General features: G+C 51.5%; 9 protein-coding genes across 10 annotated transcripts; 3 read left to right on the forward strand and 6 right to left on the reverse strand.

The window, feature by feature from the left end:
• Positions 1–462: 462 nt before the first annotated feature.
• Positions 463–2,191, forward strand: PV05_06581 (uncharacterized protein; the record flags this gene model as incomplete). The annotated part of the gene is made up of 3 exons (XM_013459339.1): positions 463–566; positions 624–1,184; positions 1,244–2,191. The coding sequence occupies 3 exons, from the start codon at positions 463–465 to the stop codon at positions 2,163–2,165; spliced, it is 1,587 nt and encodes a 528-aa protein (XP_013314793.1). The 3' UTR covers positions 2,166–2,191.
• Positions 2,173–4,495, reverse strand: PV05_06582 (uncharacterized protein). Its single transcript, XM_013459340.1, has 2 exons — positions 3,770–4,495; positions 2,173–3,719 (listed from the first exon to the last, which is right to left on the reverse strand). Exons 1-2 carry the CDS (start codon positions 3,893–3,895, stop codon positions 2,592–2,594), a joined length of 1,254 nt encoding a protein of 417 aa, XP_013314794.1. The 5' UTR covers positions 3,896–4,495; the 3' UTR covers positions 2,173–2,591.
• PV05_06583 lies at positions 4,474–11,031 on the reverse strand (the record flags this gene model as incomplete). 2 transcript variants are annotated; one of them, XM_013459342.1, is made up of 6 exons in its annotated part: positions 10,873–11,031; positions 9,948–10,807; positions 8,938–9,044; positions 8,611–8,872; positions 8,131–8,562; positions 7,045–8,080 (listed from the first exon to the last, which is right to left on the reverse strand). In XM_013459342.1, exons 2-6 carry the CDS (start codon positions 10,706–10,708, stop codon positions 7,045–7,047), a joined length of 2,598 nt encoding a protein of 865 aa, XP_013314796.1. In that variant the 5' UTR covers positions 10,709–10,807; positions 10,873–11,031. The 2 variants fall into 2 exon arrangements, with proteins under 2 accessions (XP_013314795.1, XP_013314796.1); XM_013459341.1 differs by lacking the exons at positions 9,948–10,807; positions 10,873–11,031 and adding an exon at positions 9,112–9,228 and having other exon boundaries at positions 4,474–8,080; positions 8,611–8,892.
• On the forward strand, positions 4,816–6,981 carry PV05_06584 (uncharacterized protein; the record flags this gene model as incomplete). The annotated part of the gene is made up of 4 exons (XM_013459343.1): positions 4,816–5,189; positions 5,234–5,928; positions 5,984–6,192; positions 6,244–6,981. 4 exons carry the CDS (start codon positions 4,816–4,818, stop codon positions 6,979–6,981), a joined length of 2,016 nt encoding a protein of 671 aa, XP_013314797.1.
• Positions 11,032–11,291: 260 nt separating the features above from the next.
• On the reverse strand, positions 11,292–13,726 carry PV05_06585 (hsp72-like protein). The gene is made up of 3 exons (XM_013459344.1): positions 13,584–13,726; positions 12,810–13,526; positions 11,292–12,758 (listed from the first exon to the last, which is right to left on the reverse strand). The coding sequence occupies exons 1-3, from the start codon at positions 13,597–13,599 to the stop codon at positions 11,521–11,523; spliced, it is 1,971 nt and encodes a 656-aa protein (XP_013314798.1). The 5' UTR covers positions 13,600–13,726; the 3' UTR covers positions 11,292–11,520.
• Positions 13,727–14,142: 416 nt separating this feature from the next.
• Positions 14,143–15,187, reverse strand: PV05_06586 (uncharacterized protein). Its single transcript, XM_013459345.1, has 3 exons — positions 15,117–15,187; positions 14,495–15,062; positions 14,143–14,433 (listed from the first exon to the last, which is right to left on the reverse strand). Exons 1-3 carry the CDS (start codon positions 15,177–15,179, stop codon positions 14,195–14,197), a joined length of 870 nt encoding a protein of 289 aa, XP_013314799.1. The 5' UTR covers positions 15,180–15,187; the 3' UTR covers positions 14,143–14,194.
• A 136-nt stretch (positions 15,188–15,323) lies between these two features.
• Positions 15,324–16,437, forward strand: PV05_06587 (uncharacterized protein). The gene is made up of 3 exons (XM_013459346.1): positions 15,324–15,600; positions 15,654–15,675; positions 15,801–16,437. The coding sequence occupies exons 1-3, from the start codon at positions 15,460–15,462 to the stop codon at positions 15,983–15,985; spliced, it is 348 nt and encodes a 115-aa protein (XP_013314800.1). The 5' UTR covers positions 15,324–15,459; the 3' UTR covers positions 15,986–16,437.
• Positions 16,438–16,622: 185 nt separating this feature from the next.
• On the reverse strand, positions 16,623–20,023 carry PV05_06588 (uncharacterized protein). The gene has a single exon (XM_013459347.1). It carries the CDS (start codon positions 19,570–19,572, stop codon positions 16,879–16,881), a length of 2,694 nt encoding a protein of 897 aa, XP_013314801.1. The 5' UTR covers positions 19,573–20,023; the 3' UTR covers positions 16,623–16,878.
• A 100-nt stretch (positions 20,024–20,123) lies between these two features.
• On the reverse strand, positions 20,124–23,055 carry PV05_06589 (uncharacterized protein). Its single transcript, XM_013459348.1, has 2 exons — positions 22,780–23,055; positions 20,124–22,677 (listed from the first exon to the last, which is right to left on the reverse strand). Exons 1-2 carry the CDS (start codon positions 22,983–22,985, stop codon positions 21,501–21,503), a joined length of 1,383 nt encoding a protein of 460 aa, XP_013314802.1. The 5' UTR covers positions 22,986–23,055; the 3' UTR covers positions 20,124–21,500.
• Positions 23,056–23,130: the final 75 nt, after the last annotated feature.

Consider the following 23,130-nt stretch of genomic DNA (forward strand, 5'->3'; position numbering starts at 1 on the left):
AGCCGAGACTTTCTAGCGTAGAGCTTAGACTTACCTTTAGTGGATTAGTGCCTGGTTAGCTTCGGCACACCTTCCCTTAAGACTGAGACTACCCTCGCAAAGTCCTGCCTCTTGGATGCACAGGAGGATCGCCCATCAACCCAGCAAACCATCGACATCTTCTCCACGATACTACAAAGTTTCAGCCTTCTGCGGATGGTGGGCTCTTGCTATCCTGGACCATGCAGAGCCTCGTGAAGATGCAATACTTTGCGATCTCCGCGTTCGTCTACACTGGATGCACCTGAATGGATGGCATTCCACCGCGATGCGATGCCTGGCCATAAGCCAGCTCTGCGGCAAGACATATATATTGGATCCTCGCCGCCGCGACGATGGTTGAATCATCAGTTTATGAAGAAGCGTCGCTCTTCTCAAGATCACCTTGTCTGGTTCTATTAGCTTCTACGAGGCGGGCTCATCATGGGACGAAATTCCGTTGACAACAATGCCGACGCTACGCTGGCAAAGCTCGGCTACAAGGCTGAGCTTCCACGGAACCTTAGCATGCTGAGTGTGATGGGACTGTATGTATTCCCATCCGCCCGAGCTAGTGACTACGACTAACAAATATGATGATTTAGGTCGATGGCTATCATTGCGACGCCATTCGGTCTCTCTGCGACATTATCCCTTGCCCTGATCGACGGGCAATGCGTCACTGTTCTTTGGGGCTGGGTCATCGTGACGCTCATATCGATTGCGATTGCGGCATCCCTCGCAGAAGTGTGTGCTGTGTATCCAACGTCAGGCGGCGTGTACTACTGGTCAGCCATTCTGTCAACTGAAGAATGGGCCCCCATGGTCTCCTTCGTCGATGGCTGGCTCACACTGGTCGGCAATTGGACGGTCACACTGTCCATCAATTTCTCGGGTGCACAAATGATTCTCAGCGCCATCACGCTCTGGAACGAAGACTATATTCCAACGGCCTGGCAGACCATCCTCATATTCTGGGCAGTCATGCTGATACACGCCCTCATCAACATCTTCATGTCCAAGTATCTCGACTTCATCAACAAGCTGGCCATGTATTGGATTGCCGGCGCTGTCATTATCATCTTGATCGTGACCCTGTCCATGGCCGACCACAAGAACAGCGGCGCATACGTGTTCGGGCACTATGATGCTTCGGCCAGTGGATGGTGAGTACCGCCCGTACAGGGCATATGGGAATTTGTCTCATACTAACAAACCTCCTTAGGTCAACTGGCTGGGCGTTCTTCGTCGGTCTTCTACAAGCAGCATACACACTGACCGGATACGGAATGGTCGCCGCCATGTGCGAAGAAGTCCAGAACCCGCACCTCGAAGTTCCGAGGGCGATCGTGCTCTCGGTCGTCGGTGCAGGCATCACCGGTGTTGTGTACTTGTTGCCAATCCTTTTCGTCCTGCCACCGGTCGAAGTGCTCTTGGGCGTCATGAACGGTCAACCGATCGGACTCCTGTTCAAAATCGTCACAGGTTCCGCGAGCGGAGGTTTCGGCTTGCTGTTTCTCCTGTTAGGCGTGTGGATGTTCGCCGGCACAGGTGCATTGACGGCTTCCAGTCGATGCACCTATGCCTTCGCACGCGACGGTGCCATCCCCGGCCACATGATATGGCGCAAGGTCAACAAACGCCTCGATGTGCCCCTCTACGCCATCGTCCTGTCCACCGTCATCGACTGCCTTCTGGCTCTAATCTACCTCGGCTCGTCCGCGGCATTCAACTCGTTCACGGGCGTCGCGACGATCTGCCTGGGAGCCTCGTATGGGATACCTATCGCGGTGTCAGTGGTTCGCCGACGCTGTATGGTCAAAAATTCACCATACTCCCTCGGACGATTCGGCTACGCCATCAACATTGTGGCTGTGCTGTGGATAATATTGGCTACTGTCCTGTTTTGCATGCCCACGGCACTTCCGGTGACACCGTCGACAATGAACTATGCCAGCGTCGTGTTCACGTTCTTCGCCATGGTCAGCGTCGTGTGGTACCTGGTTTACGCCAGGAAGCACTTCAAGGGCCCGCCGATCGCAGATGTTGATGGAGTCAGGGGCGCAGTGAGCATGGGTGTTGCTCCAGATGTAGAGGATTCTTCGGGTGTGCTAGGTGAAATTGAGGAGCCGAAGAAAGGAGACTGAGCGTTGCAAAAGCCACTTATATCGCCTTCACAGTAGTTGCTCAGGCAATGTATACACAATTGGCGGCAAAGCACTAGATGCAATTGTTGGATAAACCACATCCAAATTCTGGTCCTCTTGGCTTCCTTTTGAGCCCTCTCATGCATTCTCATCCTTAAACCCTTCCAATCTCGCATACCTCTTCAGCCCTTAACTTTGCTTGACCAACGTGCGGCTCCAGCCTCCACTTACAGGAGCGAGGCAGTGGCCAGTCACGATTCCGATATCAAATGTCTTTTCATGCCAAAGCTCTCTCACAACATCTCAGGGCAGTCAGCGTTGATCCTAACTGAGAAGACTCCTTGTCCCGGACTGAGCACGAGGACCCCCAGCTTCATCGCGTCTTCTCCCGTGATCATACGAATACTCTTTTCTCTTTCAACCCCCTTAGTACGCAAAGAAGTAATCAGGATGTTTGTTCCCGATCTCATCGATCGTCAACTTCCTAAGCTCTTGCACTTGATCACTGAATTGCTCTTTCCTCTTCCTGTTGTTTTCATACCTCAGCAAGAGCAGCAGGAGTGTACAAAACACTAGTTCGGCACCAATCATACCCAGCGCCGATCCGTGACCACGACGGTAGAAAGGAGGGTCATTGTACGCCTCATTCGACCCGATAGCCACGGCTTGACCGATGGAATTGATGAGGGCTGCCGCACTCGCTCGGAATGTGTAACCGACGTTGATTGTCGCAGTCCAGGTCAGGACAATAACCACGTTAGGGTACACCCCTAACGCAACGACGCAAGCTCCCGCAAAACGACCGGAAGGATTGGTCAATGTGAGAAGAAGAATATACCCCACAGCGCCGATTGTCGAGTTGACCAGCACGACAAGCCCACGCTGTCGGATCTTGTCGGAGAGTCTGGCTGAGAAGATGATGTTGACGAACGCACACGCGTAGATGATGACGGTCATAAGCTGCGACTTGACGGTCGACCATCCGAATCCGTGGAGGATGGCGGGAAGGAAATTCGACAGAGACGTAAGGCAGAACAGGTTGGCGCTTTGAACGACCACGAGCAGCCAGAATTTTGGGTCGAGGAGGAGCTTCACAATCAACTTCGGCACGATCTTGGACTCGCCGGTGTTGAAGGCACGTCGACTTCTCTTGACAATCAAGGCCTTCTCGTCCTCGTTGAAGTAAAGCTTGGTCTTCTCGGGTGTGGAAGGGAGCAATATCCAAACAACAAAAGCCCATCCGATCGGAACGACGCCTTCGATCAAAAAGATCCACCGCCAGGGTTGCCAGCTATTGACGTGTGCAAGGTTCTGCTGTACTGCATATGCGATGAGGCCATTGAAGGCCCCTGCCAGAGCAGACATGGACCAGAATATTGCTCCTCGGGTGGCAAGTTCGTTGTAGGGGTACCAAAAGGAGAGGTAGAACACCGCGCCCTGAACGAAGGCTTCGCAGCAGCCGACAAAGACTCGGGTGATCATGAGTGATGCATATCCGTGAACTAAGACTGTGCAGGCAGTCACCGTGCCCCAGCCGAGCATGGCACCGCCAAACTAGTAACCCATTAGGCCAATTTCTGCGTCGTAGACAAAGGAACACATACCTGCAATGGGGGCCCGATCTTACGAACCAGCAATGTACCAGGCAGCTGAAACAACAAGTAGCCGACCAAGAAGATGCTGGCCACATGGGAGTATTGAGACGCAGAGAGCTTCAATTCGGCGTCCATGCCTGCGATTTTCGCATTGCCCAGGTCTGCTCGACCCTAACAGCCATCAGCAAGTGCTGGAAGGGCGATATCCCTATCCAACCAGGGCTCACCATCGACGCGAGGAAGTACACTGTCGCGAGAAGCGGGAGGATAATAAAGTCCAGCTTGAACTTGAGCTTGCGTTCTTTCTTGCGGTCCTCGTCCGCTAGCTCTGGTGTAAGAGCATTACTATGCTGGTCAGATCGTTCGACCGACTCCAGGACAACTTTGTTCTCCATATTGTTGCGATGAGGTTGGCGCTGATTCTCTACGATGCCCGCCACAGTCGCGAAGGGTATCGATTACCTGGATTTGTATGTTAGTCGTCAACCCCTCACCATTCGTACGAATTGATATATAGCCATTCCACCTTCATGCCATATGCGTAACAGTCATGGCTGAGCCTAGGTACAGGGCCCCCAAGCGAGGAGCAGCAACGGCCAGCCCCCGCTTGGCCTATCCCCGTATCGTCAATCCCTAGCCCTGTGGACTATTACCCCAGACTTTCATTGGGCATGGGGAAGGTAGATCCTTGCTCGTGCGAAGTTCGCAAGGCCCCCGAAAGGCGCGTATTGCTATCTTAGGGCAGATCGCCAAGGAGCGACATTCGCATCAAGGCCGAGTCACGCATAACTCCTGCACCTAGGGAATGGTGCCTCACAACTGCCGAGCGGTCTTCAAGTTGGTCGAGGTGCTGCCTAAGGAAGCATGAGTAGTATTTCTGTGCAGCACCGGCCGCGAGGTCTTACAAATACTCCTGCGGTCGCGGTATCGGTGCGATGTCGGCCATCTCGTACATTTTCACTCAATCCTGATCAAGAAGACAAATAAATCCTGCGACATCCTGCTTCTCTGAGGTGGACTCCCGCAAACAACACCCCCCCGGGTACCGTTGAAGCATGGGATCGATAGACATCAAATCTGTCGGGGCCTCGTCGCCACTATGCCATATTGTCACCCCGACAGGAATGCTCGGATATGGCTTGAACCAAGACCAGGTTGATCAGGCGCTCGAAGAATGCGTCTGCACTGGTGCTCCCACTGCAATCATACTCGACTCAGGTTCGACAGATGGTGGACCCAGCGTCCTTGCACTAGGCACCATGACATGCCCAAGATCCAACTACAAACGAGATCTGCGCAAACTTCTGTCTTCTGGTCATCGTTTCAAGGCGCCTGTCTTGATTAGTTCTGCCGGCGGAAGTGGCAGCGATGAGAACGTAGAGGAAATTGTTCAAATGTGCGAAGAGATTGCAGAAGAGCCTGGAAATAGGTATGTGATAAGTAGCCAGGGAGCGTCGAGCTGACTATTGGTAGTGCGTACAATTTCACCACAATTGCAATCTTTGCGGGGATATCCAAAGCACTTGTGACCCAACGGCTGGCAAAAGGTGTCATCACAGGTTGCGGACCAGCCGTGCCTCCCATGACACAAGCTGATATCGATGATTGTCCACGAATTGTGGCACAAATGGGTCCGGAACCGTTTGTGGAAGCCATGGAGGCACAGCCGGATTTCAATCTGCTCATCGGTGGCAGGGCCTACGACCCTTCACCGTTTGTAGCGTTTGCCACATTTTGCTTCCGACAGTTGCTTCCCAAGAACGACAAAGCCTTTTCCAGTAACATCCTTGGAAGCTTCATGCACATGGGCAAGATACTGGAATGCGGAGGCAGTTGTGCCAAACCGAAGTCGTCAGGTGCGATGGCGACCATATATCAGGACGGCACGTATGACATCCGTCCTCTTGCTCCCAACAGCAGATGCACGCCGCTGTCAGTCGCTGCGCACACCTTGTATGAAAAGTCGAGACCGGATATATTGAGTGGCCCCGGTGGTTACTTCGATGTGACACAGACACAGTACGAGCAGCTGGGAGATAATCGCACCGTCAGAGTCCGGGATGATCGTTTCCAAACATCGGCCGCACAAGGAGTACCCTATCAGGTCAAGTTGGAAGCGGCCAAGATGGTTGGGTTTCGAAGCATGTACATCGGTAGTATGAGAGATCGTAAGTGGCCACCTGGTTCTTGAGCGCTCCTGAAGTGATTGTTGACGGGACCCAGCGATCCTTATCCGACAGATTGATGAATTCCTGATGATGGTCAAAGAGTATGTTCGCCAACAGCAATCGGATGCTCAGGGCGCGTGGAAGCTGGAATTCCACAAATACGGCGGTAAAGACGCAGAGGAGCTGGTTTTGATTGGTGAGGCATTGGCGGATACTCAGGCCCTTGCAACTGCCGTCGCAGACACAGCAAGAGTTGCCACTATTGTAAGTTGGATCCAATCTGACAGTTCTTAGCTGCTAATGGTCCTCGCTCAGCATGGGGCCTATGCTGGGCAGAAAGCAACAAGTGGCAATTTTGCGTTCGGGATTTGCGGAACGAAGAATGTTGAGCTAGGTCCCTGTACAGAGTTCTGCATTTACCACTTGATGAGCCTTGAACCTGGTGAAGAGTCAGCATTTGAGAGGCCTGGCCAAGCCGACGGGCATGAGCGTAATGCGGTATCCGATTCGCGGAAAGGCATCTTCCAATGGCGAACACATAAGATCGGCCAAGGTGTTCCAGAAGCAACAGACAGAGTCGCTGTGCGTAACGATAACAAGCATGACCAACACGCCAACAGCGCGAAGGCGGTCTCGACGAGCCGGATGCCAATGCCACAACCGCTCTTGCCGCTGTCCGGTCCGCTACGCGTGGTTGATGCGGCGAGTGTGCTATGTTCGAAAAATTCAGGACCATACGAGATCACATTTGATGTGATGTTTGATGATCCTGAGATCTACCGCGTGGTCAAAGAATCTGGTGTTTTGAATTGCACGGTGATTGAAGGACTGTGCAACCTGAAACCTGGGGAGATGATTTGGTGCGGATGGTTCGATCAAGCACTTGCATTCAAAGCGACCATTCCACGGAAGCGGGCGGGTCAACTTGTTGCTGCTGGCGGTTTCCTTGAGAACGATGTTCATGGATCGCAGCAATATATTCCTCTAATAGGGCTGACGTTTTCAGAGAAAGTAGCTGCAAGCTTGCGCGAGATTGAGGCGACCAGGGGATAGTAAGACTGATGGGCACTGCATGAGACCAGGAGGACCCTGCCACAAGCTGCTCGCAGAATTGAATCATGTATCTGTATGAAAAACATCCTCTCCGAATTCAGAACTGGGGTCGGAGGTATGGAAGTCTAGCATCTCCATGAAAGATTGGCCCCAGACATCCTCAGGTAGTGAGGCGGTCTCCTCGAGCAATTCGTAGATACTGTCGGGCGGCTCTTGACGATTAAGATCATCCTTTGTCGGCTGTGGATCGCGCGAAGCTGATGGAGCCGGGATAGGATTGAGCTTTTGTAGCAAGCGTGATTTTAAATTACGCTTTCCTCGAATGTTTGCTGCGGCTATGAGTGCATCCAAGGCGATAGAGGCTCCCCCTCCAACCTCGATCTCCGAACCCATCTCAACTGACTCCGGGTTTCCACGACAAAGTATCTCTATGACAGAGGCAGCTCGACCGGGCTCGGTGAACTGGTGAGAAGAGTATTCTTGGAGCTTGGTATGAACCATTTGTACTTTGCGTCGGGATTGGACCTTGCACTCGGCTGGACAGGTCTTGTTGAGTACGAAATACTTGAGGAGGAAAAAAGTCGCAACCATCACCCCGAAGAAGTAGCTTTTGGGTAAAGCGATGTGCCCGTTGACCAGTTCCTCGTCGGAAGGATCGTCCGATGCGCTTACGATTTCGTTGCAATACATATCGATGATTCGGTATGCTGTAGTCATGGCCATCTGTTGCAATTTGGCGCACAAGCTATCGGGTTCAAACTGTCGCCGGTCTTTCAATGGCTGGGTCTCTTTCACCAATGCCAGCGTATAGAGATGTAATTTTGCCATCCAGAATGAGAAGCTGAGATGGGAATCGAACGAGCATTGCAGCCTGGTCGTGATGCTGTCAAGTTCTTGATCACACATTTGAACGATGTTGTCTCGGATGAGATTGTTTATCTCTCCCACGATGATATCATGGTGCTTCGCCAGGCATCTCTGAATCTCCGCCTCAATGACTAACTTGTTGGGCATGTTGTCAAGTCTGATCATACTTTCGATGGTATGGAGGTCGTTTGGGCTCCTCAAGGGTGGAGGTAATCCGAGCATCAGTGAAAGACTGAGGCCTAGATTTAGTACATAGTTTGCTAAGAGAAGTATCTTACTTACGAGGTGCTAGTAATGAAGCAACCCAGCCATGTTTTTGCCATTGTATGGCGATGATTGGATTCAAGCCCAGCCAGAGTGCGCGAAGTCGGGTTAGCAGCAAGCGGCAAACCCAAATAAGATGCTGAGTGCACTGCGATCGCCGAGTACATGGAACTAGGATCTTGAGGCTGGCGCATGACCGGTAGTGGCCACGTACATAGATATAGGATGCCCTGGATTGTATGAAACGAATGTGGTGGCTTCAGTATGGTCCGATTCACGAGATCCGAATACGATTCGACCAGAAGGTTCGACTTGGCCACATACTTGGTATGGAATCGGCTCGCAATGAAGACAATGGTCCAGAACAAGAAAGGGCTGGATTGTTTGATTGTCTGCACGGGTATTGTGGTGTCGATAATTGGCATGTGGGGGTGGAAGGATGCGTAGAAGCTGTCTGCATCAGCACAATATATCGGACTCGGCAACACGATGCCTTACAGCTTGAACAAGTCGCGTATCTCCTTTCTGCTAAAGCGGCTATTACCAAGCTCGGCTTCGATCAGTGTTGGAGGAGAGGCATCCTCATTGGGTAAGCCGAAGGGAGCCTCAGAGACGAGTTCGTCAGTTGGCAGCGACGATTGACCATTTGGCAATATGGTATCTTTTGATAACGGCGCACTGGTCGACGGACTGCAGATGTGGTCGACTCGCTCATCCTTGGGCTGCGATTTGAGTGTTTGCTTCAGACGCCGGAGTTCCTCTGTCACGGACTCAAGACGCCTTGCACGATAAGTCTATGATACCGCCATGGAAATGGATACTCACTGCCGTGTAGGTGTTCGTTTGAAATCTGCATCAATTGCGCATGACAGACCTCGCTTGTCGCACCGAGAACAAGGACGGGGGAAAGTTTCATTAGCATCGCACCGAAGCTGTATTGAACAGTGTCAGCCTCACTTTCAATGACCGGACGGACTTCCTATGCTGGATATGGCCCACCTTCACTTGCTTGCATTCCGTGCAAGCCTTGACGGGCCGTCTTCGCGCAGTTGAGGTATGCATAAATGCATGGTGCCTCGACTTCTCGAAGCACGATGAAGGATTGAAGCAATGATGAAACTGAAGTCCTGGCGGCATCAGATGTCAAGCCAGGGCACAGCCGAGGTACTGCAAAGCTAAGGCTGGTGAGCCTAGTTAGTGGCCAGAGCTGTGTCTTATTTTAGGTGCGTGATGGTGCCTGGTGCGCCTAGAGCAAAGACATTTAGTTAGTGGTGATGGTGCCCTCGGCGGCTGTGGGAGGCCTGATTTTTAGAGCACGACTGACCTTCAAGTCATCAGCTTCGATACAAACGGCCACCATCACATTTAAATCTTCGAATCAACTTCGTCACGGTCAAGCATCTTCATCCTTCCCTTCTGCCAGAATTTGTCCTTTCCACACTGCTCGTACATGACAAAATCCCACTGAAAGCCACGCCGCCGATAAGACGGCAGTCATGACGCTTGACACCCATTCAATCGCAGGGCTGTCAAGCACTTTAGCTATTTGCATCGTCGCAAGAGTAAGTCCTGCATTTGGGAAGACAAAGCCCCACCAAGTAAGGGTAAATGACATCCGCCTCGCGCCATTCAGGACCGAGATGGTGGTTATGGCAAAGTACCAAAAAGCCAGCAGCCAAAGGAAGATACCCGATATGCTACCAATCACTTGCAAAACTTCTGGCGCAGATATCGTGGAAACACCCAGAAAATGTCGGGGCAGCACTTTCGTTGCCCTCAGAGAAAGAGATATCAGCCCCTGTGAGGTGTATGCCGTGGGTCCAACAGCGACGTACATTCCAGGTCTTTGGGATGGCGGAGGCAGATTCTGCGAGAAGAGTCGGATAACCCAGATGGCGTAAAGGAAAATGGTAACCATCCAACCAAGCCCTTGAAGAGCAATACCCGCCACGAGCATCCTTTCACCTGCGCCGGGGTTTGGATGCTGAAGGAGGACACCTGCTAGCGGCCCGGTCACAAGCAAAGGGTACATGGGGAGAATCCAAGCTGGCGTCATGGATCCGATTTCGACGTTCTCGACGACGAAGAGTATGTCGTATTGCAGTATGGCGAAAAGCAGGCTGAAACCGCAATATATCCAGAAGCAGATTTCCATGGCTTTCGACAACCACGGTCCACAGCCTGAGTAATGTCCATATGAGCTCGCAGCCTGCAGGATAAGGCTCACTGATACCCAGAATGTCCCAACGTAGAAGGCTTCCTGGGGAGAGGTGAAAGACCTCCACAATGAACCGCGGGCAAGACGGAATCTTATGGCGATCGCTATAATGAAGACGATAAAGAGCACTAAGTCGATGATGAAGACGACTTTACCAATGGTGATTAAGCCGCTGAACTTATTTGGTGTTTGATATAGCACATTCGCCAGTGACCCTGTGCCCATCGTCGTGGAAAACCATGCCCAGGTAAAGTGCTTCAACCCGTTCGAACCAGAACCTCGCGACCTGGAGGCAGGCAGTCCATCTCTATCCTTGTTACCACCTCTAGAACCCATGATCTGGGACGAGGAAGAGAAAGTCTGAAGAACTTCTGACATCTGCAGGGTAAACGAACCCGCAGCCGGGCCCTGCTGGGATTATCTTAGGTCCTCCCTGCTTTTTTGCTGACCTGTTATGCTGCGCTCTAGCGGCTGTGTCTTGTGTCCGGTCAGCAACGCTTTCCTGAGGCCAAAGGTTCTCCCAGAAAATAGTTGCTACATACCTAGGTAACGAGCATCTTTAAGTAGAAGGCGACTGAGTGCCACGCACGGGCCGACGGGCCGAAGATGGGCTTGCATGGCGACGAACATCTTGGTCACAGATGACGGCGAGGAATACCACGGTCTCATGCGCAAATCGTGTTATTTGGCGCTAGGGTGCCATTCCACGATAAACAATAGCGACGACATTTTATGTGGTAAGAGGGCCTCCTGTTCAAGGTAAGCCCAACTGCGGCTTCGACGCATGAGACCGTGGTACGCATATGGGGTCAGCCAAGGCCGTTGGATGGCGTGGATGCCCAAGTACCAATCCCACTCTCGAGGAGACCGGCGCAAGACTTCAGGAAACAGGAAATGAAGTCATCAATGATAGCAGTGCACAGTACAAACTAGCAAATAGACAGCACACAAAAGGGAACAATTTAATATTTTGAATGATGTTCATTGAAACTGCTAACTAAGCCTCAATCATCTTCTCTCTGTTCATCTTCTGCAGAGAAACATCCCATGATCATTATCAAGTCATGCTGAAATTCTATGTCCATGCAGGAGGTATCATCCCAATTTTTCCATGTGAAAACGCCAACGCCGGTATGATTGACATGAAAGAACAACCGCTCAGTGCTTTTGTCGATAGTTTCTCGAGACATTTAGTCAACCTCCTCGACAGTTGGGCCATCATCGCCACCATGACCACCAGCACCACCAGCACCACCGGCGCCAGGGAAGCCACCAGGTCCGCCTGGCATGCCGCCACCAGGCATACCACCCGGCATCGAATCCGAATTTCCATAAAATTTCAACATTATCGGATTCGCGACGCCCTCGAGCTCCTTCTGTTGAGCCTCATACTCTTCCTTGGTGGCAGTCTGGTTCTCGTCCAACCAAGAGATGGTCTTGTCGATTTCAGCCTTGAGCTTCTCCTTGTCGGAAGCATCAAGCTTCTCGTCAACCTTGGAGTCTGAGAGAGTGTTCTTGAGCGAGTAGGCGTAGGATTCGAGACCATTCTTGGCGGAGATACGGCCAGCCTCAGCCTCATCCTCGGCCTTGTACTTCTCGGCTTCAGCAAGCATACGCTCAATCTCCTCCTTGGACAGACGACCCTTGTCGTTGGTGATGACGATCTTGTTTGACTTGCCGGTACCCTTCTCTACAGCAGAGACGTTGATGATACCGTTGGCATCGACATCGAAGGTAACCTCGATTTGAGGCACACCACGAGGAGCAGGAGGAATGCCAGACAATTCAAACTTGCCGAGCAGGTTGTTGTCCTTGGTGCGAGCACGCTCACCCTCGTAGACTTGAATGAGCACACCAGGTTGGTTGTCGGAGAAAGTCGAGAATGTTTCGGACTTCTTGGTTGGAATGGTGGTGTTTCTCTTGATCAAAGGAGTCATGACACCACCAGCAGTCTCGATACCGATGGACAGCGGAGCAACGTCGAGGAGCAAGATTTCGCTGGTCGACTTGGATGAGGTATCACCAGACAGGATAGCGGCCTGGACGGCAGCACCGTAGGCGACAGCCTCGTCAGGGTTGATCGACTTGTTGGGCTCCTTGCCGTTGAAGAAGTCGGAGACGAGCTTCTGGATTCTGGGGATACGGGTAGAACCACCCACCAAAACGATCTCGTGAACGGAGGACTTGTCGATCTTGGCGTCGCGCAGGACACGCTCGACTGGCTCCATGGTGGAGCGGAAGAGGTCCTGGCAGAGTTCCTCGAAACGAGCACGAGTGATGGAGGTGTAGAAATCGATGCCCTCATACAGCGAGTCGATCTCAATGGAGGTCTGAGCTGAGGAGGAAAGGGTGCGCTTGGCACGCTCGCAAGCGGTTCGGAGACGTCGAAGAGCACGGGAGTTGGAGCTCAAGTCTTTTTTATGTTTCCCTGGGTCAAGTCAGCAATTGCTATAGTAGATCAAGGTAGGAGGTAACTTACGCTTGAATTCATTCACGAAGTGGTTGACCAGACGATTGTCGAAGTCCTCACCACCCAAGTGAGTATCACCAGCGGTCGACTTGACTTCAAAGATACCCTCTTCGATGGTCAAGAGGGAGACATCGAAGGTACCACCACCAAGATCGAAGATGAGGACATTGCGCTCGCCAGTGGTCTTCTTATCAAGACCATAGGCAATGGCAGCTGCGGTGGGTTCGTTGATGATACGGAGGACGTTGAGACCGGCAATGAGGCCGGCGTCTTTTGTCGCCTGTCTTTGACTGTCGTTGAAGTAGGCAGGGACTGTGACGACGGCGTTGTTGACAGTGCCGCCGAGATATGATTCAGCGGTCTCTCTCATCTTTGTCAAGACCATCGAGGAGATCTCTTCTGGTGTGAATTGTTTTGTTTCGCCCTTGAATTCGACTTCAATGACTGGTTTGCCGCCCTTGTCGATGACCTTGAAGGGGAAATGCTTCATGTCAGCCTGAACCTCAGGATCACTGAATTTCCGGCCAATCAATCGCTTGGCGTCGAAAACAGTGTTGGCAGGGTTCATAGCGACTTGGTTCTTTGCAGCATCACCAATGAGACGCTCGGTGTCTGTGAAGGCCACGAAGGAGGGAGTTGTTCGGTTGCCTTGGTCATTGGCAATGATTTCGATGCGGTCATCTCGGAAGATGCCTACACACGAGTAGGTTGTACCCAGATCGATACCTATGGACGGTCCGTTAGCACGCTGAGGCTGAGACTGTGCCTGTGGTGTCGACTTACCAATGGCTGGTGCCATTTTGACTGGAGGTTATGGAATTGAAGGAAATGTGAGGTTGTTCTTGGAGAAAGATAATGGGATTATCACAAAAGCAAAGTCTTATGATTAGTCTCTATCAAGAGGAGGATTGTAGAATGTCTGAATGGTAATGGGAAAAGTGGTCAGAGTCGAAGCGAGTTTGCAGCATAGAAATATGATTTTGAGATCAGTGGCAGAACATTTTGGAACGCAGTGGAAAGATCGGCTCCACCGCCCGAAAGATCCAGCATGCACAAGAATGAGGAAGCTCTCACTGGAATGACGGCGTGCATTCTAGAGCTGCAGGCTGCTCGGAAGCAAACGCCGGGCTGTGTTTGATGCCCTACAGTTCTTCTCTGTCTTGTTAACGCATTGTTCAAGGTCTACACAGTTCAGTGATGCTGAAGGGACATCTACATGATCATCTCTCTACGCACCATGGGAGCGATTCCATTGTCTACGTCATGGGCCCCTCGTCATTTCAACAGCTCATAGCCTCATGCTGAGCTTGCCCCGCACTAGTTAATGGCTGCCGAGCAACAGGAACTTTTGAGATTTCAATTCACTGTCATAGATTGTCATTCGATGCCATTCTTCAAGCTTCAAGACGAGCATCGAATGTCACGGTTCGCAGCCTCACTGTTCCATGAGGACTCTGCCTTCTTACTGTTACATCTCCAGATGCTGTCCTGAACACGGTGCTAGATGAGGAGCGTCTTGACAGGCTTTGCTCTAACCTCTGCGGATGCTGGCGGCTTCCACTTCTCACACTGCTCTGGTCCCCTGTAACGTGATGCCTGCTCACTCGCTGCTGCAGCCATGGCCTGAGGTTGACTGCGGGATTGAATCATTAGCATGTACAGCTCTTTGATCACGAGACATGGTGCTTCCTTACAGTATCCCCCACAAGCAAATACACCTAACCACAGTACCAACTCGGAGCCATAAATGACCATGCCCAGAATGTCCAATTTCGGCTGAAAGAAGACAGAAATCAACGATGTCAAGTCGCCCATCGCATCAATTGCCACAAAGATGAACGAGATGCCCCGAACCGTCCTCTCCTTGTAGATGTCCCAGTAGTGCCTCAACACACCGGCAGAGAGAAAGCAAGCTGACAACACCGCCATCAAGGTGATTGGCCACTCAGTATGGTTGTGTTTTGCTCTTCTCAGTGCGAAAACTAGCCCGCATTCAATGCCGCCCATGACAGCCGCAACTGGAGCAACAATGGATGCCGATTTGCTCAACGGCCACTTGTTGCCATAGTATTTGCATTGGATCCACGTTAACAGGCTTAACGATGTCAAAATCTGGGGCTGGACTTTGAGAGCCACGTTGAAATTTCCCACAATATTGTATACTCCCAATGGAATACCTGCACATGCCCACAAGAGCATCATGGTCGGTTGTAGACCCGTTGTGTCATGCCGACGATAGTTAATGATGATTTGTGGAATCAGCTGAAGGCCAGGAGTCAGAAATTGACCTACACTCGTGCAGAAGATTGCCCCTACCTGAACAGACCAGCATACTGCGCCCAAAACACCAAGCACGTTCGCAGCGATAGGGACGTCCATTGTTTTCCCAGCCTCATTGAGCAGCACGGACTTTGCAGGTCAGTCGAGAACCTTGTATGGAGAGCTCGGAGCCTGGCCAGTCACGTGCCAAGCGAATTTCATTTCTCTGTCTTGGCATATTTGTCAAGTATGCACCCTGTGTTTGTCAATTGTTTCCCCCGGCTTCAGGGCTGGTGTTAGTTCCAGTTCAGTCACCTTTCACCAGTCCACTGCTCATCCACGCACTCTTCGCATCGCTGCTTTCATAACCTCCTCCTGTAACCACCTTCTTCTCACTAAAATGTCCTCCAACGGTGAGACCGTGCCCGAAGGCACTAAAGAGGTCACCAGCCAGGCGGGCAAGGGCAAGGGCAAGGCCATCGAACAGCCCCAGGCGATGGAAGAAGACGAAGAGTCTGAAGAAGAGAGCGGCCCCGAAGAGGTATACTCTCCTTGCGCCTGCTATCTGCCTACGTTACTAACAGCTTGCTACAGCAACCAGAGCCTGAAGAAGAAGGTACGCTATCCTCTTGAGTTCAAATATTCTCCACTACGATCGCTTCAGTGCAAGACCATGAAAGCCATCTTCACATCACCAAACTATCCTTGCGCTTTGAAAGATTCCATTCTGACTTGAAGTAGAAGATGAGGACATGGAAGAGATCGACCCGGACAACATCATTCAAGGCCGCACCCGCCGCAAGCAAATCGACTGGGCCGAGGCCGAACAAAAGTCAAAGGACGCTGGTGACGAAATTGACGATGATGAAGACGAAGACGATGAAGACTTCGAGGCCGAGGACGACGACGAGGAAATGAAGGGTTGAAAAGAACGTCGTGCACGACAGCTTGTCGCATAGCCACTTTCACATTGGCTAGTTCTTGGACTGCGTCTACTATGCCAGCTGGATACTTGGGATCAGAAGGGCACCACAAATGTCGCGTCAGCAATTCTTCCATTACCGAGAGACGTGACATTGTATCACACTGCAGCATTTGCACCTTCACATCAGGAGTATTCGACAGGGGGAAAAGCAATGGTATCTAGCGCGCGCTTCAACCGATTGGAAGACAAAGCTCTCCATGCACAGAGAGTGGCATTCGGGTGTCTGTTCTCTAGCAGCAACAGGAGAAATTGAAAGCATCACGCGAAAAAGTGCTGGCGGATTGCTAGACACTTCAGGCCCTCAATAGGCCATGTATTTTAGCGAGACCGAAACCTCATGCAGACAGGAAGATAATAAATCAAAAAAGAGCATCAAAAGCGTTCAAGAATCAATTGCTACCCTTCCATCATTCTCTGTTCAATCCCGTCTCGTGCAACTTCGAACACCTCTTCTCGCCCACACGTGCTTACCTGGCTTGGACTTTGAACAGGCAAGGAATCCACGCCAATGCAATCACAGAGGACGTTTTTAAAAGATACTCCACAGGCACCCAAAAGGCGCTGCTTGTGCAGACAAAGGGGCTCTCAACTTGAATAACACACCTCTCCAATCAATATATCTCATGTTTGAAGGCTCAATAGAACCTTTTTCCTTCGAGCTATGGTTACAGAGACGTTGTCCGATTGTCCGTGCGGTTGGATCATGCTATGTGCAGCTACGCCTCAAGAACAGCCACATCAGCGAAGCACTTGCACCTCTTTTGACACTCTCTTCGTGTCGATAGCCACGTAGATCCATAAGTAGCTGACAAGCTCCTCGGATAGCACCAATCATCAAGACATTGCTATCTCCCTCACGGCGGCGGCAGCTGCAGCTGAAACAGCTAGCTCCTGTTCCCTTATCCTCTCATTCTGCCTCCTTGTGCAACTTTGACAGGACCAGTTTGTCAAGTCAGGTTCATGCTTAGCTGCTGCACCTCCAAAAGCTGGCCTGCGTGTAGTGTCTACCGCAGACGCTTGCCCAATTTCCGCCATGTCCTTTCGTCCTTTTTGAGAGCCTAAACCTTGTTGTTCTTTCGCGCATCGGCGATGGTACATTACCCTTGGCGACTTGCATTCCGGATCGGCACACCACACTGCCTCCTTGGTTGCTCTGGTCACAGGTTTTGAGCAGTGGCCGCAAGTAAAAGGTCGAGCCAGAGTTGACCGAGCTTGAACATGATCTGGCGAATCCATCACAGGGGTAATCCGAGGACGAGAGGGTTCTCCTCTAGGCGTGCCCAGAACACTGCCGCCTCGCCGGGTGCGTCTAGCCCTGGGCGATTCTCGCTCAGCAACGCTATTCTGAACGCTCTGCTTCCCCTTCGCCGCCGGCTCAGGTGGTGGAGAGTCTTGGAAAATTAATGTGTTCACATCACTGACCACATCGTCGTCAATGACAGAGCTTTCCTTCAGCCGTTCTAAGAGTCCGAAGAAAGCTTGCAGAAGCTCGTCATTGCCATTTTTCAGCCACCTGTGGTGCTTGCGAACGAAACGCACCATAGAGTTCGGCAAGTACCTCGAATGTTCGAGCCGCTCTTCCATACGATGTCTATTCCATCGCTTGGAAAGTTCACGCTCATGGTCAGTCCAGCCCTGGCGCTTGCTCACTAGATCTAGGCGTTCCATGTGTAGCTCGATCTGCCATTCGTTGTCGATGTCTTCGTCTGTTTCAGACCGAGGGTCTTCGCTTGGAGACACAGGTCGGTGACTGACAGATGTGTAGACGGGCTCTGCATCTGCATATTGGGACTGGAGCTGAATAGCTCTGAATCTCTTCCGCTTGGGCTGGCGGAAACCGGGCACGTCCCTGGCGGATGGGAATTGTGATGATAGTTGCTGACGAGAGGAGACAAGGGTACTCGTTGTAGTGTCTTCTGACGCATGCTTTTTGAGACTCGGTGAACCAACCCAGTCGCGAACGCCCTCCGAATAGGCTGGCAAGTTGAAGGGTTCTGGTGGCGCTTGCCAATCAATCTGCAGAAGGTGTTCCTCCTTCTTCACTTGGGGAGCTCTATCGACCTTGATCTGGATATGTGTCAAGTCTTTGCTCACAGGGTCCCGCTGTGGTTTCTGCACTTGAAAGATATACTTTGAATGCATTGTCGACAAATGGAAGATCAGCCGGTCAAGTTTTGAAGTCTTCCAGACTGCACATAGCGGACATCTGTAGCCTTTTACTGTCGCATAGCGAAATTTTTGGTCCACATTCGAACAAAGGTTATAGCACACTTCAGGTGGATTGCTTGGAGATGGTGCTTGCACTCCATTTGTATCGTTCTTTGTCCCATTAGTAGAACCAATCCCGTTCGTGTCCCGCTTCGGCCTAATTGCAGTGTTGGCTTCGTTTACGCCTGGGCTAGCAAGCGCTTTCTGCTCAGGCGATCGGAATGAGTCCAAGTCAATACCATTCCGCGGCCGCCTCGCTGCAATTGACCCCGAACCTGACTTCTGCCATATCGAGCTTACTTGAAGGCCATACTTTGTCCTGTACGTGCGCCCTTCGTGTAAGAAAAACACGCTGAGAGGTGTATCGGACTCTGGAGCTTGTGGCAGGTGTGTGTACCTGGCAGCCACAGAGCCTTGTAGCAATTCAGCGCCATTCCTCTTGATATCTGGCGCAAAGTGGTCACCATCACTTTTGCCCAGTAAAGGTATGGGAGGCCAACGGCTGTCAGTCCTGCAAGGAATGATTTTGAGTTCCAGAAAGTATTTGTCGATCAGAGCAAAAACGTGCTCGTTCTTCTCTTGGACAGAAACCTTCAGCTCGCTTGCTCTGACTGTAAAGGCCTTGTCGAGCTCCAAATCGACAAAGGAGCCACTGTATTCGGTTTCTCTGGTAGTCACATAGCAATATTCAGACTTTGAGACAAGAGGCGCCGTCGCATAACCGTCGCGATTATCCCATATAGTCAGATAGCATTGACATTTGACAGTCTCACACTTCTGGCGCTTTGATGGTCTTTGGCCCTCGTCCACCGTATTTGTTTTGAAATTGAGCTTTTTTCTGATATTGTTCAGATCTAGTGTCAGCTCGGCATCAGCCTCTTCGTACACTCTGCCGGAAAGTCCTCGAATACTTCGACGTGTCTTTCTCTGAGCTTGCAGCGTCTCCCCATTTTGTAGGGAAGAGTGTGAAGGTCTCGGCATCGTTGATGGGACCGCAGGCGCTTTTGAAGGCCCTTCCGTAGCAGAAAGGCGTTCCCACAGAGCGTCACCTGCCGCCACAGAACCGGTAGATGCTTCTTTCGCTGAAGACCTCCCTGAGCGTTGCGTGGCCGCTGTCGAAGGCCTAGCAGGATTTCCAGAAGTAGGTTTGACCTCCCGGAGCTTCTGATGATGGTCTAAAATGCGCGTAATGTTCCTGTCGAGGAAGGTTTTCTGCCGGGTTTGGCTCTGATGGAATGCAAACGTTAGATCTCCAATCAAATGCCGCGAAAATCTCCTTTCCGGACGTGACAAATTTGAGCCGTAGACAGAATTCAGCATCTTGGGTAGATTAACCCAACGTGTTCTTGAACACAGGCTCTAAACCCCATGGTCCACCAGCACGTCAAATGATTAGACGCGTCTCGAGATCATCTGGTTACGGTGGTGACCTAGTGCAGACCGAGAGAAGCCATGAGTTTTGGGGTTGAATAATCTGACAGCCAGAGATGAGTTAGGGAACAAGCTGGACGCTGACTTTCAATAAAAAGCCGTCTTGAATCCACTCAGTGTTGTGTTGACATGACGCGTTGTTCGTCTTCAACCTGGGGCAGTTGCAATGTAGACTGATGTTTGAGGAGTGATGCAGACGCGTTGTGCACTGGTGAATATAATAACAACCCGCTTTTCGGTGGCTGGCAGAGAAGTGCAGGCGTGAATAGCTGAATAAGGCAAGATCGATCGAGGAGAGAGTTGGTGTTTGGTTTGGCTGCAGGAAGTTTGCAAGACTAGATAATTCATTCTGTCTGACACTACAGTCACCCTCGCAACCTTATATACAAGCCTAAAGTTGCTTCAGCACGTGACTGTCCGCTGAAACTTGGCGACGCTGATTTAGTCTGACAAATTCAATTTTATTCTTTCGGCCAGTCGCGCCGGGCAGGTTCAAGCTCCGCCGGAATCAGCTTGGAAGCGCGTTTTTCCTCTATCCCCTTCTTCTCAGGGTGGGTCACGATTGCGAAGCCCGCATACACAGTACACAGTACGGAGTACGCGGGCTCAATGGCAATCGATCCCCAGCTTCATGTTCCTTCCTCCTTGCCTGTGACAAAGCATTTCACCGCAAGGCGCGTTGCACAGTGTTGCACAGTGGTTTGCTCCACCTTTGATGACAATAGCTTGTGCGGGATCACCCAGCCGTTGCAATTTGCGGATAGTTGCAGCAGGCATAGTCTACCGCATCTCAGTCACCTATTTGAAGCAATATGCTCTGGACTGGCGTTGAAGGACCAATGATGCCTTGCGCGGAGATCTTGAGTCCCTGGGTACCGTGCTGAATCCATGGAAGGGCATCTTCTACTCTGGTGCGCTTATGAGAGTCTTGCAACAACGACACCTGTAGCGAATTTGTGATGGGCCTTCCATGGCACTCTACCTGACAAACCTGCGTCGGTCCTGCAACACATCCACGTGAATCGCAACACTTCTCTCCAAAGCCTTAAACGACGTTCATACGAGGCAGGCTGGGTTTTGATGAGATCCTTGCAATGGAGGATGTATCCAGGCAACAGCCACACCAACAATGCACCGAGGCAAGCCGGTATAGAAGACGCGTCCAGTGAGAGGGAAAATGTCGTCCATACCGAAATGCTAGATTTGCGAGCACGATACTCTCTTTTCCGATGTGTTGGGACCCATCACTTGTGCCGTTCTCGCTCCAATTAAAGCTGACGTTCAAGGACAGCTAACAGTAGGTCCCGCCGGTCTCGCGCCTTCATGTAAGTACCAGCATTATTGAGGTTTCCGTATTGCTCTGCTCAAAGGCGTTCGGTGACCTTCTCATGCCTAGTCAAGGCCTGAGAACACATCAGCAAGACCTTGACAAAGTGTCAGCCTTGCACCAAATGCCTGTCTGCTTTTGGCAGTATGCTTCATGTGTATTCGGCAGCAAATAGATGTTACGTGATCGGAAAGACCATGCAGACAGTCTCCCTGACCCGTGGCCAGCCCAGCTGGCCGATGTTCGAGTCTCTATTGGCGCGATGCATTAGGTGCGTAAATGGAGTCAATGCTCAGGGCTTGAGTGAACCAAATAAAATGGTGTATTTCTACGCCACAGGGAGCTCATGTTTTCTTGCACGTATATGGGGCAGTATTTTCTCGAATGAGGAATACTTCAGTAGTCCAAAACGCTGCCCAGGATGTAGAGGAGGCAAGAATTTGCTTTATCGTCTTCTTTGTTATTCTGGATCGTTCCATTTTCCTTTGCCTCAGTCTATGTTCATCGGATCTCCATTTGAGACGTCGATGCCATTGTGGGTCGGTGCCTCGTTGCGGTTGATGTTATCGACTTCCACCTCTGTCTCACCCATCAGACTTGTTTGCATCCTTGCACTCTGGCAGCCTGGACAATTATGCACCACTTCATGAGCAAAGAGGTCACAATCGATACAAAAGTGCCGGCGGCAAACAGGGCATTCGTATCTACTGCTTGTCGCGGAGATTGAGGTTGATTCCCGTGACTCTGTAGGCGGTGCAGATGGGAAAGACTTCAGGCAGGCGAAACATGCTGTACTTCGGTGGCTCTCTGACCAAGGCACCTCAAGCCAGTTGACAAGCGGAAACAAGTGATGGTAGCTCCGCGCAAGATGGGTTGACAGAATCAGCGTCAGCCCGCAGACGGGACATTCACTGGGCAAGCTGCAAACCTTTGCACTGCATCGAGAACATAAGTATCCGTCCCGGGAGGGCCTTGTATGACAGGCACAGAGTGACGGATGATCTTCGACTGTTCGCGAAGGAAAGCCCATCATCAACAGGGAATTGGCCGATTTGGTCGCCTGGCTGGTGACTGGTGGTGTCGTGACGGCCATGAACAGCTCGCGATAGTGCTGTTCGTGGAGGACCACGCCATAATTGGCCAGATTGCCATTATTGGTCTTTGAGACCAGTTCGGCACAAATAGCCACTTGAGCCGCCAGCCCGATGACAGTGGCTCGGATTTTGTCCGCCACCAGACTATCTATCGTGCGATGGATATCGCCGGGATCGGACGTGTGAAGAGCGCCAAATACTAGCAGTATCTCGCGTGTACCATGGCTAGGAGCGTGAAAAAGGGCCGCACGCGCCATTTCGAGGGCATTTTCCAAAGATGGGTTCCCTTTCGGTTCTTCCTTGCGGATCTTTTGTATGGCGGCTAGATGAGAGGTGGGGTTACCAGACATATCACTGATACGAACTGCAATCCCATCGCGCATGCCCACAATGCCTAGCTGAGAGATGGGATTTTGCTCAAAGAATTCCCGGATAAACGTCTCGGTATAGAGGAGGGTGAGGAGGTAACGAGTTGGTCGTAGATCTTTCTCATTCATCGATAATGACATGTCCAGTATGAGGATCAGGTGTCGAATAATCCCGCGCTGAAGAGGAGTGGTATCCTTGAGGAGCCTGTGGCCGGAGTGGCATTAGCAACTGCATATGCCCTTTTGACGTTGTCGTGGCTGTCTGCTCCTGAAGAGGCGGTTTGGGAATACAGGGTGTATATCCTACCTCTTCCTCTTTCCTGCTTCGAGCAGACCTTCGACAGCGCCAGTAATGGTGCCGTCGGCATCTTCAGTCAGTAAATCCCATGTCCGCGTTACCTCAAAATTTTGAGCGTCTTCTCGCGCATTTGCCCTTCGTGCCCGAGAGCGGCCGGGGGCTCCTAGGATTTCATCCTCGTCGTCCACGACAAAGTCATCCCCTGACGGGACCATCACATGGGCGGGAGCTGCGAATGTCGTGGAAAATCGAGGCAAATTGTCTCGTAGATCGTGAGGCGCTGTTGGAGAACGCAGTTTCGGCCTACGGATGATATCTGAGTCCTTCACCGTTGATAACCGCCTTTTGGTGGAGTAGCGC

The sequence above is a fragment of the Exophiala xenobiotica genome, assembly GCF_000835505.1.
Source record: "Exophiala xenobiotica strain CBS 118157 unplaced genomic scaffold supercont1.4, whole genome shotgun sequence".
Taxonomy (NCBI): domain Eukaryota; kingdom Fungi; phylum Ascomycota; class Eurotiomycetes; order Chaetothyriales; family Herpotrichiellaceae; genus Exophiala; species Exophiala xenobiotica.